Source organism: Xenopus laevis, chromosome 6S (assembly GCF_017654675.1).
Source record: "Xenopus laevis strain J_2021 chromosome 6S, Xenopus_laevis_v10.1, whole genome shotgun sequence".
NCBI classification, from domain to species: domain Eukaryota; kingdom Metazoa; phylum Chordata; class Amphibia; order Anura; family Pipidae; genus Xenopus; species Xenopus laevis.
Genome location: NC_054382.1, coordinates 101,256,493 through 101,273,829, shown reverse-complemented (window position 1 = coordinate 101,273,829; position 17,337 = coordinate 101,256,493). Strand labels below are relative to the sequence as shown.

At 38.1% G+C, this 17,337-nt stretch overlaps 1 protein-coding gene across 3 annotated transcripts in view; it reads right to left on the bottom strand.

The window, feature by feature from the left end:
• lyn.S (LYN proto-oncogene, Src family tyrosine kinase S homeolog) overlaps positions 1–17,337 on the bottom strand; it is a 73,014-nt gene that overhangs the window by 3,089 nt on the left and 52,588 nt on the right. For all 3 annotated transcript variants that reach the window (XM_018223729.2, XM_018223728.2, XM_018223730.2), the window contains 3 exons: positions 11,164–11,346; positions 9,965–10,041; positions 1,441–1,594 (listed from right to left, as the gene is read on the bottom strand). In XM_018223729.2, coding sequence (XP_018079218.1) covers positions 1,441–1,594; positions 9,965–10,041; positions 11,164–11,346 — 414 coding nt within the window. The remainder of the gene's footprint in view (positions 1–1,440; positions 1,595–9,964; positions 10,042–11,163; positions 11,347–17,337) is intronic.

Sequence of the window (17,337 nt, the reverse complement as noted above, 5' to 3'; positions counted from 1 at the left end):
ACTAAAATCGGTCGTTCATCAAAGAAAAACCTTTGCGTCTATGGGGACCTTTAAGAGTAGGTTAGAGACAGTTTCAGGCTCCATTCATTGGTCACATTCCTTCCTGGAGTTTTTTGGAAGGGCGTTTTTCTATTTTGTCTTTGCAACAGCTGTTAAATGCCTTTAATAATCACATAAATTGACAAACGGAGCCTGAGCACTGATATGAATACAGTTTGCGTAGAAACAACTGACTTGTGAACTAAAGCACTCATCTAAGCACTATATATATATATATATATATATATATATATATATATATATAGTCAGTCTGTCCCTAAGCTCAGGTAACTTTCAACAGCCCAGAGAATGTTCTGTGAATCAGCAGAAAATACATGGAACTTCTTTTAAAGTTTTCTAGTAAAGACTGCAGTTATTTTTGGTTTAATAGTGGCTAATCACAGGATTGGGTTAAAATGTAGGGTAACAAATTCAAGCAGTTTCTTTTCATCCCTTTAAATGTTCGTGTCTGGATTTAAACATGACACTACCAAAAACACTTTTTTTTGTTAAAGGAACAACATAAATATGTTACTATCACAGTAATCACACCTCTGTGAGTTTTTATGCCGAGGACTTCCCACACCAGTCAGTTGAACTGAAGAAGTTGCTCGAATGAGTAGTGAAACTTCTTCAGTGATTACTCGGCAATTACATATGTAAATAATTTTGCTAAACATGACCACACAAAACAATTAAACCCTAGATATTGATATAATCGTAATCCATTTCTGCAGAACTCTTACTGGGCAAGTCTGGGGTTAACGTAGCACTGACTGTCCGTTTCTGTAGTGATCCTACTGGCATGTCTGGAGTTAATATGCTCATTATTCATTTTCTGGAGTGATTTTACTATATTACCTGGGTAATTATAGCTAAAGGAAGTGCGGCTTACAATTCCTGGCACCCCACTACATGTAGCACATTTTTTGGTACCATGCTAATATTTTGTTGACATTTTCTCTTGTCTATGTACATAGCAGAGTGTGGGGGGCAGCTGCAGCTGGAGGAGGGGGCAGGGTCCTAGAGTGAGGTTCTAAGATAGGCCTGGGTACTTCCTCCTGTTACTTAAGCCCATATGCGTGTGTGTGTATATTTTACATGAAGATTTAATAAAGTGAACTGAGACTTTTTTTAAACTCTTTTATTGCCACCCTGCTGAGTATCTCATTATTTTGCAGATCATTATGCTTCTTACAGGGTTTTAAATAAACAGGGTGCCAGGCAATTCCTTTTTTTTAGGGAGTCACAGCTTATTATTATAGGCATCCTCAGTATCTGCTAACAACCAGGCATCTTATTGTAAATAATGTATGTAATTTGATAGGGTAATAAAACATCTGCTGGAACAGATCTTGCCATTTATCTGTTTTACGGTACATTAGAAAGCAGAGCACATACCTTCCCTTGCGGTGTACTCATTATCTTCAATTACTCGTGCAAGACCAAAGTCAGCTATTTTGCACATTAAGGACTCCGAAACAAGCACATTAGCAGCTCTAAGATCTCGGTGGATGTAGTTCTTTTTTTCTATGTAAGCCATGCCTTCGGCAATCTGTTGGAGAGATTATTAAATTCATTAAGAGTACCTACAGGAGGCAACTGTAAATCTTTTCAAATTCAAGGTGTCAATAAAATAGCTTAAAGTTAGCATTTCCAGTGCTGAGCAAGTGAAGGAACGGCTAAACCGAAATTAAATGTTATTGCTTAAAATCAGTAGAGCTGAATGTTCAGCATTGGTATTTATGTTACAGGGGTTGCTCGCCTTTGTGTTAAGTTTTAGTATGATATTCTGAGACAATTTGCAATTGGTTTTCATTTTTTATTATTTGTGGTTTTTGAGTTATTTAGCTTTTTATTCACCAGCTCTCCAGTTTCATTGCAGTCTAATTGCTAGGGTCCAAATTACCCTAGCAACCATGCACTGATTTCAACAAGAGACTGGAATATGAATAGGAGAAGCCTGAAAAGAAATATGAGTAATACAAAGTAGCACTAACAATAAATGTGTAGCCTTAAAGTGCATTTGTTTTTAGATGGGGTCAGTGACGCCCATTTGAAAACTGGAAAGGGTCAGAAGAAGAAGGCAAATAATTAAAAAAAACTATAAAAAATAAATAGCGTAGGCCAAGGTAAGGTTTCTTAGAATTGGCCATTCTATAACATACTAAAAGTTAACTTAAAGGGGAACCACACTTTAATGTTGCTGCCATGACAAGACAATGTGAAAATCTTATTAAAGGTTTCAGTATGTGAAACAAGGAAAGCTGAGCCATGGCTGACTGCATTGTTGTACAGCTAGCTGGAAAACCAGATTGAATTTGACACCAGAATGTTCTTTAGTTTAGAGAAAACATAGCTAAAATGTATATTTCAGTTAAAAAAACACTATTAAACAGGCTCCCCAGTAAAAACAAAATCGTGTTGCTCGCTAATAATGTATATTCCCAATGAATAAATAGCTACCAGCCATTTTAGTCCCAGTCAATTACTGCTCAGCTCACTAATACTAAGATACAGGGAAAAGGGGTACCCCCATAAAACTGTGGGTGTATTATCTGTGTTTTTGGCTTTTTTCTGTTAAACATATCAATACAGGTGTGACTATTGAAGTGTATTGATTCGGAAGAATGAGACTTGGGAAAGTAGGTGAAAGAAAAGTGGTTTTTGCAAAAACAAGGTAGGTATTGCTTTTTTTGGAGAAGAGATTCTTCCAGGACCTGCCCCATCTGCTGCCAGCAATCACAATCCACCACAAAACCAAGATCTCACCACTCATTCTGTAGCGCTCAGTTATGTGGAGAACAATGAGGTACCAACAACACTTTACTCGACTTGGAATGACTTATAAACGATTTGTAAACTAAAACTACTACAAGCAACAAATCATCCTTTTATGTCATATTCCATTCCATTATAAAGTACAGTATATAATCCAGATCTAGCATACAGTACATATGTGGAAAGCTAAGGCAAAGGACAGATGGAGCATATTGTTTTTAGTGTGAGAGAAGCGGATTTGCTGCTTGTGGAACTGCTCCGTGTAGCCACATGCAGTAGAGCTGAGTGGAGGTCAGCCTGAAAAAGTCAGCTTTCATTTATTTGGGCTGACCTCCACTCTGCAGTGTGTGACTGCATGCAAGGAGAAGCATTTCAGCTGAATGGAGCTTGGACATGGATTGGATCCTCCTTTCTCTCAGACTGAAAAAAATACACAGGTTGAAAGCGCAGATCCAACGCTCTATCTGCCTTTGGTATGAAGCTAATTTTAGACCCTGAAATAAGCTGATCCTACATTGACAAAGTAGGAGAAAGCAATTTGTATTGATGTCCCTATTCTAATCTGACCCATTTTGCTCTGTTTAAAGGGCATGTAAAGTCTAAAATAGAATAAGGTTAGTAATGCTGTATTTTGTATACTAAATATAAACATGAACTCACTGCACCACATGCGCACCCACATATGCAAATTTATATTTGGGTTGGTGGGAACGCGTATTTGTTTTCAGTGAAGACTTAAGTGAGTACACCAAGCATATTTCTCTATGGTTACGCTATATTGATGACATAGTCATACTCTGGACAGGACCGGTACCTAAGTTTAAAGAATTTGTTGAAAAACTCAACATTAATGACATTAACCTGCGAGTAACCTCCGAAATTGATCATGACACGATCAATTTTTTGGACATTCATATTTTTCGAGATTCACACAACAATTTTCAAACTTCTGTATATAGAAAAGCCACGGCCACTAATAACTTGCTACATGCAGGCAGTCAACACCCTAAAAACTTGATTAAGGGGATACCAACAGGTCAATATCTCCGTGTTAGGAGACTTTGCAGCACCCTGCTTGAATTCAAAAATGAAGCAAAAAAACTCTATGATAGATTCAAACTAAGGGGCTACAGCCACAACTGTCTAAAAAAAGCCTATAAAAAAGCTCTAAAATGTGATCGAAATCAGTTATTGATTCCTAGGAGACACATGGAATCAAAAAAATCTACTAACACTGATAAACACCAGATCAGACTCATTGGTGATTACAGTTTACAACACAATGAAATTACCAATATTCTCCAAAAACACTGGCACATCCTTAGACAAGACTCGGATCTTCAAAAAATTATTGGTGAAAAACCGCTGATCACTTATAGACGTAGTAAAAATCTACATGACAGATTGATACACAGTCATTATACCAGCTCTACGAAAAAGACCTGGCTTTCACACAACACTAAGGGTTGCCACAAATGTGGGAACTGTGTAGCATGCCCGTTCGTTTCCAAAAGAACTACGTTTATTGGCCGCCTAGACATTAAAGAATTCTCCATCAAACACTTCATTAATTGTAAAACCACCGGCGTCATATACGTTATGGAGTGCAAATGTGGCAAGAGATACGTTGGCAAGACAAAGAGGGAATTCAGGAGGCGTATCATGGAACACGTGGGAGATGTTAAAAATAAAAGAAATACCTCTATTGCCAATCATATCAATGATCACCATAAAGGTGACTGTAATGTGATGAAATTCATTGCAGTCGACCACATTATGTCCACCACAAGAATAGGTGACATTGACAGAAAATTACTACAACGTGAAGCCTAATGGATATACTGGCTTAATAGCAAAACACCTGTGGGCCTCAATGAAGGGTTCACATTCAGTCCTTTTTTGTAATATCATCAATTTAATTAAATCTAAGTTTTCCCTATTTAATTTGATTTAGTATATTGTTTAAAACTTTTTCTCACTAAAACAGAACTTAATTGATATAGCTACGAGCTCCAAGATAATCTGAATTAATCAGAAACCCCTATCCTTTTATCCTATATGAGGCAATTGTAGCAAATATACTTCTCCACTTTCTACCTCAAAAGTAACCTTACGATACTTTCAAATGTCACCAAATGGATACAATTATATTGATACACTATGTAGCCCTGCATTGTCATAATCTTTGACACCACAGGGAACGCTCTAGCGCAACAAAATGAGTTACACATGCGCAGTACGAATCTCCTGACGACACGTAATACTTCCCTGATGGGCGCATACTTGTCACATGACCAGAATGACGTATGCGGAAGTACGCGCACAACAGCTAACGGCTTAGAAGCCTATTTATACTGCACTGAGAACACGCGCAAACCACCTATGCCCCTGAAGAAGCCGGCGTTACCGGTGAAACGCGTCGGGTGTGCATAGGTGGACGGTGGGAGACCAGCTCCCTTCCGCTCCCTACGTAGCCAGGTAGAAATTCTGGGGAACACCTAAACAAAACGGAAGGGAGGTGCGGGAGGCAGCGGTCTGGAGTGGGCACTATTTGTGGTTGCACTTTCAACCAAATTTGTCATTAAGGGAGCAACTGAGAAAAGTTAACAGTTGACTTAAGCACTACTAATGAGCGGTTTTTTGGATACTTTTTCACTTTGTATGCACGCTCCAGTGGGAGCGAAGTTAAACGAAAGTGCCTACCCTTACTTATCACCAATCCACCTATGTGGTTTTAATGAGTTTACATGTTTTTTAAGGGCACAGCCCTGTATCTCTGCGGCATTCAGACTTCGGCCTCAGAGATTCATTTTTGTGTGTGTTTGTTCGTATTCGGCGAGTGCGGTTTTTAATGATAACAATTAAATGTTAAGTTTTAAGGACTAAATTTATTTCAGCACCTGAACTAGTTACCTGGTGAACTATTGAGTGAATCTGGGAGTCACCCAGTATTCAATCTCATGAATTCGCAATTGTTTATTTGTATTTGTCACTGCACCACAAGCCTAATCAAACACATAATTGATGCTTTCAAAGTTGTCTACAAGGGCTCACCATCTTGTAACTTTGGTAAACATCTTTGCAAGACTAAGACTGTGCACATGCTCAGTGTGGTCTGGGCTGCTTAGGGATCATCATAAACAAAGCTGCTTGAGTTCTGCATGGCTGGGAAGTAAGGCGGGGGCTCCCCCTGCTGTTCATAAGTATGATTGTTTCCCTGCTCAGCAGTTAGGGACCATCTGACAATTCCTATCCACAGCAGTAAATGAAGGGAGAATTTCACTGCATACAGTCAGGTTTCTTATAAAAACGGTACACATTTTTTAATTAAAGTATATTGGTTTTTCATTAAAGAAAGTAAAAATGGGATTTTATTTGTTTGCCTTTACATGCCCTGTAAATGACACTTCCTTTTGATAAATTGTCCTCTGCTTGTCTTCAACCACCCTTGTAGCTTCTTCTATACAGCATTCCAAAGATACCCCAAAAATGCACTCATTATGCTTAACGTGGAAGGTATCCATCATGTTCAGTCCACTAAAAATATATAAACCCTGAAGCTGAACTCCCGTGGCAGATATAGTTGGACAGTTTCTGAATAGAGCGGCCAACTGCTGCCCATAGACACACATGCAGTTATCTTAAATTCAAGAACCAAGCGATTCTTATTGAACATGCTGCAAAATCCATGAATGTAATCACACCAACACCCACTGGTGACAAAAACACAAGCCAAGAATCTGCTTCCCTGCTGCAGACAGATGTGTAACGTTTCCCGTGTTCAAGAAGAGCAGCAGCAGGGGAGTGGAATCTTGGCCTGTGTTTTTCTGCAGGATAAGACCCGTAAAGTGTGGCCCTAGCCTAAAACAGCACGTGATTTAGTCCAATTATGTTAAAGGGCAAATCAACCCCAGAATAAAAGTTTGCTTAATAAAAGAAAACATGATTCTAATCATCTTTCCAATATACATTTATTAAACATTTTCAGTGCTATTTGTAAAACGATTGCTATTGAAAGCAACATTTGCTCCTGGTTGTTAGTTTTTAAACAATGTTGCAAAAGTCTTAGTTCCCCAGCAAAGACAGGTCTGTCAATCAGCTGCCTTGTCTTATTAAGATGGCCATGCACGGGCAGATTTGATCTGCTTATTTGGGTCCTTTAGTCCAATTCGGCAGTTTATCTGCCCCTGTATGGGAGCTCCCCGACAGATATCTGGCCAAAATTAGGCCAGATATCGATCGGGGAGGTTTGATTTTACCAATGATTGAGGACCACAATCCCATCACTGTTATCCGATAATGTGGCCCAAGGGCCAAACAATTGGATTAGCCTGATATTGCCCTGCCTTTGGTGGGCATATCAGGAGAAAGATCCACTCGTTTGGCAGCCGTGTGATCTTATAGTGTATTGCAACATTGCATCAACAGTTTGAGCCATCAGGGCAGAGAATAGACAAGGACAGACAAATACTGCTTTCAATAGCAATTGATATACAAATAATTTAAAAACCATACAAAGTTTGTAATTAAAACATATTACAATGTTGCTTAGAATCATGTTTTCTTTTATTAGGCAAATTTTTTTTTTGAGTTGACTTTCCTTTTAAATGCCAAGACTGCATTACTGTCCTCAAAATAAAAGTCATTCTTCATTGTATAAGATTAAATATTTAATTTGCTGTTGTAAACTATTTGCAATTGCTAAATGTTACCCTTTGTTTCTAGATATAAATGTTATGTTTGCATAGATGTTGCTCTCTTTCCCTTATTTCCTATTTACAGTAAGTAAAGGCAACACTGAGCTCATTGTGTGTGCACCTTGTTCCATTATGTATAAACAGTTGGTGATAACCCAAAACAATAGCACTTTCAGAAGGGCATATACTACACAATTACTCGCTGACAGCCAATACAAACTGCATTTTATTTTCAAGGATTTTAAATAATATTAGTAAAAAGTTGTCTGCATACAATAGGTACAATTAAGTGATGTTTTACCACTAATCTTCTGGTATATACTAGGTGTTTAACAAACTACAGGTATGGGACCTATTATCCAGAATGCTCGGGACCTGGGGCTTTCCAAATAATGGATCTTTCCTTTATTTGGATAAGCTAATTTCATACCTTACGTCTTCTAGAAAATCATGCGAACATTAAACAAACCCAATAGGCTGATTCTGCTTCCAGTAAGGATTAATTACATCTTAAGTTTGGATCAAGTACAAGCTACTGATTTATTATTATAGAGAAAAAGGAAATCATTTTTAAAAATTTGGATCATATGGATAAAATTGAGTCTATGAGAGAAAGCCTTTCCGTAATTTGGAGCATTCTGGATAAAGAGTTTCAGTATAATGGATTCCATACCTGTATTAATAAATGTTTCTTGTACTTTTTTTTAGCAATTTGATTCATGTCAACCTTTGCTTTTTCAGCATTGATAAAAGGCAGGACACAGAATTATTTTTCAGGCCCCTAAAATTTTTAGAGGTTGACTTGTTTTACCAATATTTATTGAAACTGTATATGAATTAAGGCCTTCCTCTATAGTTACACCCCTGGGCAGGACCCATATAAGGTGGACATATCACATATAAGGTGGAAACAAACTAGCAGTTCAAGTAAAAGAGAAAGAAAAGTAAATAAAAGAAAAATAGCCGAGACACCAGATTTGGAGACGTATACACCTCCTATCTCCTATAGCAGAATTAGTTACTAATGGGGTGGTACCTTCTCTAAAGGAGGACGTCTCCAACTCCCAGCATTCCCTTTGGGACTTTATAAGGACAAATAGTGGAATCTTATATCAAAACTCCCATATTGAGGTGCCACAGAGGGTGGCAATTATGACCAAGTTTATTATTGATATCATCAAATGCCCATGTGGACTGGTATATTTGGGCAAAACAATTCAGAGACAGAAGGGCAAATTCAAATTGTAGGCCTGCTTTAATTTGCACTAGTCAGTCAAATATGGCCATTAAATGCATGAGACGCTGCCAGTTCAGTTCCTGCCAAAGGTTTCTTTTTTTTTAAAGCATTTTTTGCTCAAGACAGAAAACCAGTTATTGATATAATACATACAAAGCAATCTTCCATGATAAGCCTGTCCCTCTTCCATACCCACTGACATCACTCACACATGCCTGTCACCACAGCAAAACCTAGCACCTATTGTCTCCCTGTCTATTATGGTAACCACAGGATCAATAAACACCTCCCGTATTGTCTAGTGTTATTATTACAGACCAACTATTTGTGTGCATAGCTCATAGCAGTAACACTGCAATAGACACAAACATGGGTTGCTAGTGTGAAGCACTGGAGCTGAAAAATATTAGGGTACCTCTGTTTAGAAAAGGTCATAATTATCAATTATGTTTTATAATGAAGTACCATTACAATCAATGATTCAGAATCCATAATAATAAGTCTGCCTATTTATAGATGATTCATTAGAACACACCTTGAATGCCGCATACAGATTCACACTGAATTTGTTTTGCATACAGTGGATATATCCAACATCTAAAAAAATATATTCAAGAGCAAGAAAATGTGTAGCCAGCGTTTCATATGGAGGATGGCAAGAAGATATTCATGATATGAAGGAAAGTGCTTTAACCTTCAGTATACATAGGGGTTTTTGTATGAGGAGCCAATAAAAGAAATTGCTTGCCAAGAAACACAGCGATAACATATTTCTTAGGTAGGGTTCAATGAGTTAGATGCAATTTAATTTAAGTAGAATTGATCCAAGGATCTAATAATTTCCATTCTGGGGTCAAAAATAAGCGTATAACCCCCACTACCCCCATTAGGGTATGTGTGACTTCTTCTGGTTCTTGAAGTTGTAGAGGATAATGGAAAAGACAAACTCAATAAAACTTGCCTAAATGGTTAGAGTTAATTAAGACTGGAAAACTCTTACTTGTGTGATAATAACCTGCATGTGGGGCATGGCATAGTACCAGGAAATCAAATGGTTGTCATAACAAAGGTATAAAACAAAGAGCAAGAATTCCCCGAGTACAGTTAAATAAACACGGAATATATTTGTTTTTCCTGTAGAGTAATGGTAGTATCACACCTTGTTTTAATTCTCCCTCAATATAGGAGCATTTCTGAAAACAGTATTTACCTGAGCAGAGAAATCAATTAACTTTGGAAGGATAATTTTGCCTCCTTCGTCACTCTTCAGAAAATCTAGAAGACTACCTGTTAAGAAAGATGCATAAAGCTGTCAAGGAATGAGTTCAGCACAAATAATCAGACTTCAGTTCCTCTAAAGAGGGGGCGTATTTCACTTTCACTGTGTTATTATAAGAATAGGTGTTGAAAGAACTGCAAATTAATAACAGCAAACTATATAGCCTTTTAAGGGTCTATTATGTGGGCTTGTTATTGCAGGAATGTCCACAATCCTACAGAAAACTATACCTCTCAAACAATGTAGGTCTCTATATAATATATTACATAAAACAGCTCTTATGTAAAACCCTGCTTCATGTAAATAAACCATTTTCATAATAATATACTTTTTTAGTAGTATGTGCCATTGGGGAATCATAAATAGAAAACTGCCATTTTAAAAAATAAGCAGCCCCCTGGGATCGTATGATTCACGGTGCACACAAACATGACAAACAAACCAAACATGTTAGGTCACATGAGCCAATTAACAGACAGAGTTCATTTGCAGTTACAGTTAGAGCTGCAGTATTTCTGGTCAGGTGATCTCTGAGGCAGCACACAGACCATCACAAAATGGTGGTTCAAGGCAAGAGATGTAAAAAAGCAATATTTACTTAAATATATATTCCAGTTTGATAAGATTCTTTAATATGCCACTGAATTTGATATAAACTATCTGTTGCTCAATATTCTCATTTTAGGGGTATCATTTTCCTATAACCCAAAAAATTTGATTCACAATTAGTAGTTGTAGATATAGTGCATTTATAGAGTTATGTAAAAATGCAATTTGCATAGATCTGGTAATCCATTGTGGGTTACTGCAACTTTTATTACATTTGGGGGCTGGATTGCCATAAGCACACTTGCTTAAAGTTGCAACAGCAAGGGGCCCAGCTCCCGATTGATACGCCCCTGAATGCAAGATAGATGTTTGCTTTCAAAAAGGTGAATAGTAAATACTACTTGCAGATTGGTTGCTGCGGGTTGACCTGGTTGATACCTTTATTACATTAATTCAAGAAGGTAAACCAATAGAAGTTGCAATGTTTGTACCAGCTCAAGAAACTTTGCAACCAATTATATTTTTGCTGAAGGACAGACTGTAGGTCTGCATACAAAACTATATTGCCAGCCTTGACTTACCCTTTGCCATGAATTCTGTGATAATGTAAATGGGTTCCTCTTTGGAGACCACAGCATATAGCCTTACAAGTTTGTCATGCTGGAGGGTCTTCATGAGGTTGGCTTCTTCCATGAATGCTTGTACAGACATGGACCCCACCTTTAAAGTTTTCACAGCTACCTTTGTGCTGTTGTTATAAAATCCTAAAAAATACAAAGTAGTGATATTAATTACAGACTGCATGCACAAGTTTTCAATTTGCTCTTCTTCGGGAATGTTAATTTGTAAGATTATATCTAATTATACATCACAACCAGCTCATTTTTCCTCCATTATGGGTAAAATAGTGCATAAAAATGTCATTGTCTTAACTGAAATGCACTTTTTTGGATAAGGGACTTGTATGAGAAAATACTTTATCCTCAGCTGATTCCCGGCATCCTTGGAACACCATTTGCAGGCAGTAAAGGATTACAGTTCTTCATTTAAACAACAGTGTACTGATCAATTTTAAACCCAAGAACCCAGCATTATGAGACAGTATTGCTTCATTGTTGCTGTGAATAATAGCTCACTGAATCTAATAGGCCGCATGTTCTTTGAAATATTTTTATACTACATATAACATGCCTGAAGATTGGATTTTGCCAAAATGAAATCTATATAACTGGCAAGTGGGAGGCCATAAAATCATCATCTGGCAATGAAGGTCCAGCTGGGGAGCTCTGTTTCTCCGGCTGTTTCTCCATCTTAATTGAGAGAACCATTGATTAAAGATCATGACCTAGAGACAGTGTCGGACTGGGACATCAGGGGCCCACCCAAAAACCTTTGACTACAGGCCCACCAATTAATCTTAGACCAGGGCCCACTATCAGTACTATTATTATTCCTCTCCTCACGCAACCTCTATTCGCCTAGTCTCTTTTCTTTACATACTATAGTCTATTATTCCATCTATTTAGCCTCTTTATTATCATAGAAATAGGGAATGGCCATGAAATATGCTAAATGTCTAGCAGCATAAGGCCCCACTTACACCTTGGCCCACCAGGACTTTTCCAGGTATGCCGGTGGGCCAGTCCGACACTGCCTAGAGACTAAAGCTGGCATTAAGCCAGAACATCTGATCTTTTCGAGGTCACAAAAATAAATTAATTGATGTTGCCACTCACATGCTGTCCAAAAAGAAAAAAGAAATTAAATGCTGCAATTTAGAAGGCCTGTCAAAAGGGCCATAGTTATTGCAATATAGCCCCCAGTTCTAAGGACACATATATCAAAAACAGAAAAATATCCCAAAACTCTATAACAAAGTTAAAAATCTAGTTTTTATTTAACATTGAGTTAAAGGAATAGACATACAGACCAACTGCTATTCCGCCTTACGCGTTTCATACCCTCTGGTACTTAATCATAGGAATATGCCTATTATTAAGTACCAAAGGGTATGAAACGCATAAGGCAGAATACCAGTTGGTCTGTACACCCACATGCTGTGCCAAATCACGGAAATCCAATCATGTTGCCTCCAATCCTCATCTTAGGGCTTTTTAAACCTGTCCGATATATAACAGACTGGTGGGCAGCCTGTGGGTTTGCCTCATACATTGGTTACCAATTTAGTCTGTGCCCATGTACAGCCTTTATATTAGTTTGAAAAGCATGTGCCTTTCACTGCACAAACAGGGAAATAAGGAAGTCAACATACCTGTGAAATATAAATAATATATTAATGCCCATAAGTCAGATGACTGGGCAGTAAATCATCCAGTCATCCAATTATTGTAATTGCATTATTGATGCTTAACCAGTTATTTTTGACATTTTTCTTATAGATAAAATACATTATCCCCATTAACTAGATAAAATGCCTTGTATAAGTTACTAATACAATGCTGACTGTTAACACAAGCAGTAGGATGAAATGCTGCAAAACACTGGAGTCTAGAAGCCCCTGCACTAAGGAAATTCTTTTTCCTCTCCCTCCAACACTGGGAGCATCTACACCACAAATGTCCTCAAGACAATTTAAAATGACCAATAATAGCCTGTGAAAGGATTGTTCAGTTTTATTTATATTCATATTGGTTCTGTACATCCCAGATGCACCTATGACAAAGTGTCAAAAATGAATGATATGTGCAACTGTCAAAAAATAGAAAGATTTTGCCATATTGGGAGCATTATCATAAACATGATGGGAAAATTGTGATTTGGAGTTTACAGAGAACTGGTGGAGCAAGGAAAGATACTTATTAGTTATAACAATTTAGGAAGAATAGTGGCATGAAAAAGAGTTTGTTTCTGCTGTTCTGCAATACACTAGGATATAGGATATCTATATATAGGATACGTAAAAAAAAAAAAACAAATTTTGAAGGCAATAATGAACAATACATAGTGCTGGTTTTACTTGGGGGATAAAAATTAATATTATCTATAAAAATGGCCCCTTTATTTTAGCTCCCTATAGATCTGCTATGGTTTCTGTCTGTGTTTCAAATGAAGGGCCAATCGCAGCCTTAAAGTCACATAAGACATGCTTCAGTTTCCTATCAGGTCAGCCTAGCTGCTGATTTAGCTGCTGGTTCCTATTCTACAGTGCAGTGTGCTGAGTGCCGCCAGCTTCCCTGCTCAACCTGGTAAAGGAGGTAGCAGAAAGCGAAAGAGATGGGCGGGATTAATTGTTTTTTTGAAGAAATATTCAAGAAATCAGCCTGAAGCACCACTTTTTTAAGAATAATCCTTCAGTATTTAGAGGTGTATAATAGACTGGTACATTCTTGTTTTTCCACATAAAATGTCTCCTTAAAGGGGAACTATTATGAAAATGAAAATTTAATATAAGCTTCGTCATACTAAAATAAGATATTTTCTAAATATGATTAATTAGAAATTCTGACCCATTTCTGAAATAATCAAGTTACACTTCACTCTTCTCCTCTCAGCATTTGTTTCTCTTCATTCTCTCCATGCAGGTGTTAGGAGTCTGATTTGGAATGACAGTTAAATCTAATTCAGCCTTTGGGGGGGGGGACTTGTTTTGTCTAGAAGATATATTAGAGCTCACTCTTTTAAAATCACCAGAAATCTAGTTTCCCTACTTACAGGGTTTGTGCCAAAGTCAGTTATTTTGTTTCATATTGTTTGTGCTGGAGTTGGTTATTTGAGTGAGCTCTAACACATCTACTAGATAAGGGAGCTTCCATAAAAGGTATATTGGATCAAACTCTCAACGAAAATCTGACATCCAACTCCTGTGTGAAGACAGAATGAAGAGAAACAGATTCTCAGAGGGTGAGAGTGGAGATAAACTGTACAGAATATTTAATTGATCATATTTTGAAAGTTTCTTATATGAGTATGATATCAACTGATAGAGATGCTACTGGGAATAATGAGCAGGTCTTTGTATTGATTTTTATATGAGAAGTAATAAAGAAGGAACATGTATGTGATTTAAAGATCTGGAGTGGAAGCTGGGATGCCAATGTGAACAAATCTCCAGCCCCCTCCTTGCAATTGCCAGCATGAAGGCGTTGCAACCTGGCCCAGTGTGCTAGCTGGAGCAGAAGACATGCCAGAGTCCTGCAATAGATTGTCCCAGAAGGCTGGGGAAGGATGGGGGTTATACCTAGTATAGGTAATCAATGAAGACGTTTCACTACTCATTCGAGCAGCTTCTTCAGTTCAACTGACTGGTGTGGGAAATTCTCGGCATATAAACTCTTCCACTAATCCAATCACAATGGCACATTGTAACTCTTCAAAAAGGTGACATCTGAAGAAATTCACAGAGGTGTTGATTCTGTGTAGTTACTGTGATAGGATTATCCAATGTGTCATGCAACTCCTAGAAACAGGTGTTACTTGTGAGAGTTGAAGAGTTACAATGTGCCATTGTGATTGGATTAGTGGAAGAGTTTATATGCCGAGAACTTCCCACACCAGTCAGTTGAACTGAAGAAGCTGCTCGGATGAGTAGTGAAACGTCTTCATTGATTACTCAGCAAGTCCAGTTGTTTTTAGATTTACCTATACTAGATATACCATGACCTGGATGAATGAAAATCTTCATAGTCAGATGGAGGTTATAGTTCAGGCAGGCAGGGAGAGCAATGGAGGGGAGAGACAAAGGGAGAACGATGGACATGAACTAGGGGTACGTAGAATATTTTTTAACAGGTACTTGCCCAGTGCTCCCCCTATCATTGCGCCCTAGGCAGATGCCTCTTCTGCCTACAACTAGTTCCGGCCCTGCTAGGAATGTTCAATTGAAGCAAACCAACTCCATTTCTCAATTTCTGTAAAGGTTGTGGACAAAACAGGCTCCAAACCGCAGAAGCTTTGCTGCAAGGTTTATTCAACACAACATGTTTCGAGCATTGTGGCTCTTTATCAAGTGTTCAAGTGAACACTTGATAAAGAGCCACAATGCTCGAAACATGTTGTGTTGAATAAACCTTGCAGCAAAGCTTCTGCAGTTTGGAGCCTGTTTTGTCCACAACCTTTACAGAAATTGCAGTCTATTGGCTTCTAAGTGGGACAGAAGCAGTGGCGCAGGCAAGTAACGGTGTAATTGGTATCAACTTATATTATTTCAACTCCATTTCTCAGGCATTTAGCAGTTGTCTTTTATAGTTGGCATGAGCCACATTCATCTCTGGATGCTGAAAACTGACATGGAAACAGCTGACTGAAATGCAAATTGGCGTAATTTCCCAGAATGTGCAATAATCTGGGGAGGAAATAATTCTCATATTGGACAGCACAATCACAGCGTTAAAAAAGAGGAAACATCTTGAAGCAAATGCAAGCTGTACACTCTTCACACTAACACAAATACATGCTATTGTGCTCTCCTGTAATCAGACTGAATTATGAAACTAGAGAAACACGATGTTGAACTTTTACACCTTTTACTGTCAGATCGTTTCCAATGAATTTCCATGTTACAAAAGAATTGCATACAGTGGCAATACTCTAATAAATTCATTACAAGTGGGTACATAAAATTGGCACATTCCAAGGAAATATATCCTTTATAGCTTCCTGACTTTCTGACACGACAGAATTGACTGTAAAGTGTTTTAAAGTAATAAAAATATCAGGTAGTGTTGCCCTGCACTGGTAAAACTGATCTGTTTGCTTCAGAAACACTACTATAGTTCATATAAACAAGCTGCTGTGTAGCAATGGCAGAAACTGAAAAAAGGCTATATGGCACAGGTTAAATAGTGGATAACAGATAACACCATTATGTTCTACAGAGCTTATCTGATTTGTAACCTGAGCCTTTCTCCTTTGAATGGCTGCCCACATTGCTACACAGCAGCTTGTTTATATGAACTATAGTAGTGTTTCTGAAGCAAACACATCAGTTTTACCAGTGCAGGGCAACAGTACATGATATTTTCATTACTTTAAAACACTTACATTTTTTGGTGTTACTGTTCATTTAACAGGGAAATGCCTGTCTTCAAAACCCACACCTCTGCCTAAACCCTCCTCTACTCAGGATGCACTTCTGCCCTCAGCTCTAACTACAGCACTCATTAGCTGTCATAGTACCAGGTACATCCAATCATTAGCACTGGCAGCCTACTTAATAATAGTTTTATGGTCCTATATTCAGGCCTGGACTGGCAATCTTTGGATTCTGCAAAATGCCAGAAGTAAGATGCCATAATCAGTAACTATTAATTGATTGGGCGGGGGCGGTTTGGGCCTCTATTTAGCTGAAATACAAGGCCTACGTAAAATGATGCTATATACAATCTATAGTTCATTGAATTTACTTAGTTGCCTCTTCAGCAGCCTCAATTACTAGGTACTACGAGAAATAAGGTAGCCCCTACTACAAAATATAAGAATTATGGTAGAGTCCTGCAGCAGATCGGGTACCCGTGGGTTACCCGCAAAAACCTGCGGTACCCTGCGGGTTGCGGGTAGACGTTCCGGGTTTGGGTATAGATGTTTTGCAGTTTTGCGGGTCGGGGGTCCGGGTTGCGGATAAGGTACTGTCAGGTTGAGTAGCGGGTTGCAGGTACGGGTCGGGTACGGGTTATAAAAAGTGGACCCGTGCAGGACTCTAAATTATGGTACTGCCTCTGTGATTCCTAATAACATTTCAGCTCTGTGGTACATAACTGGACATAACTGGTACATTATGACTCGTATTCTAATACCAT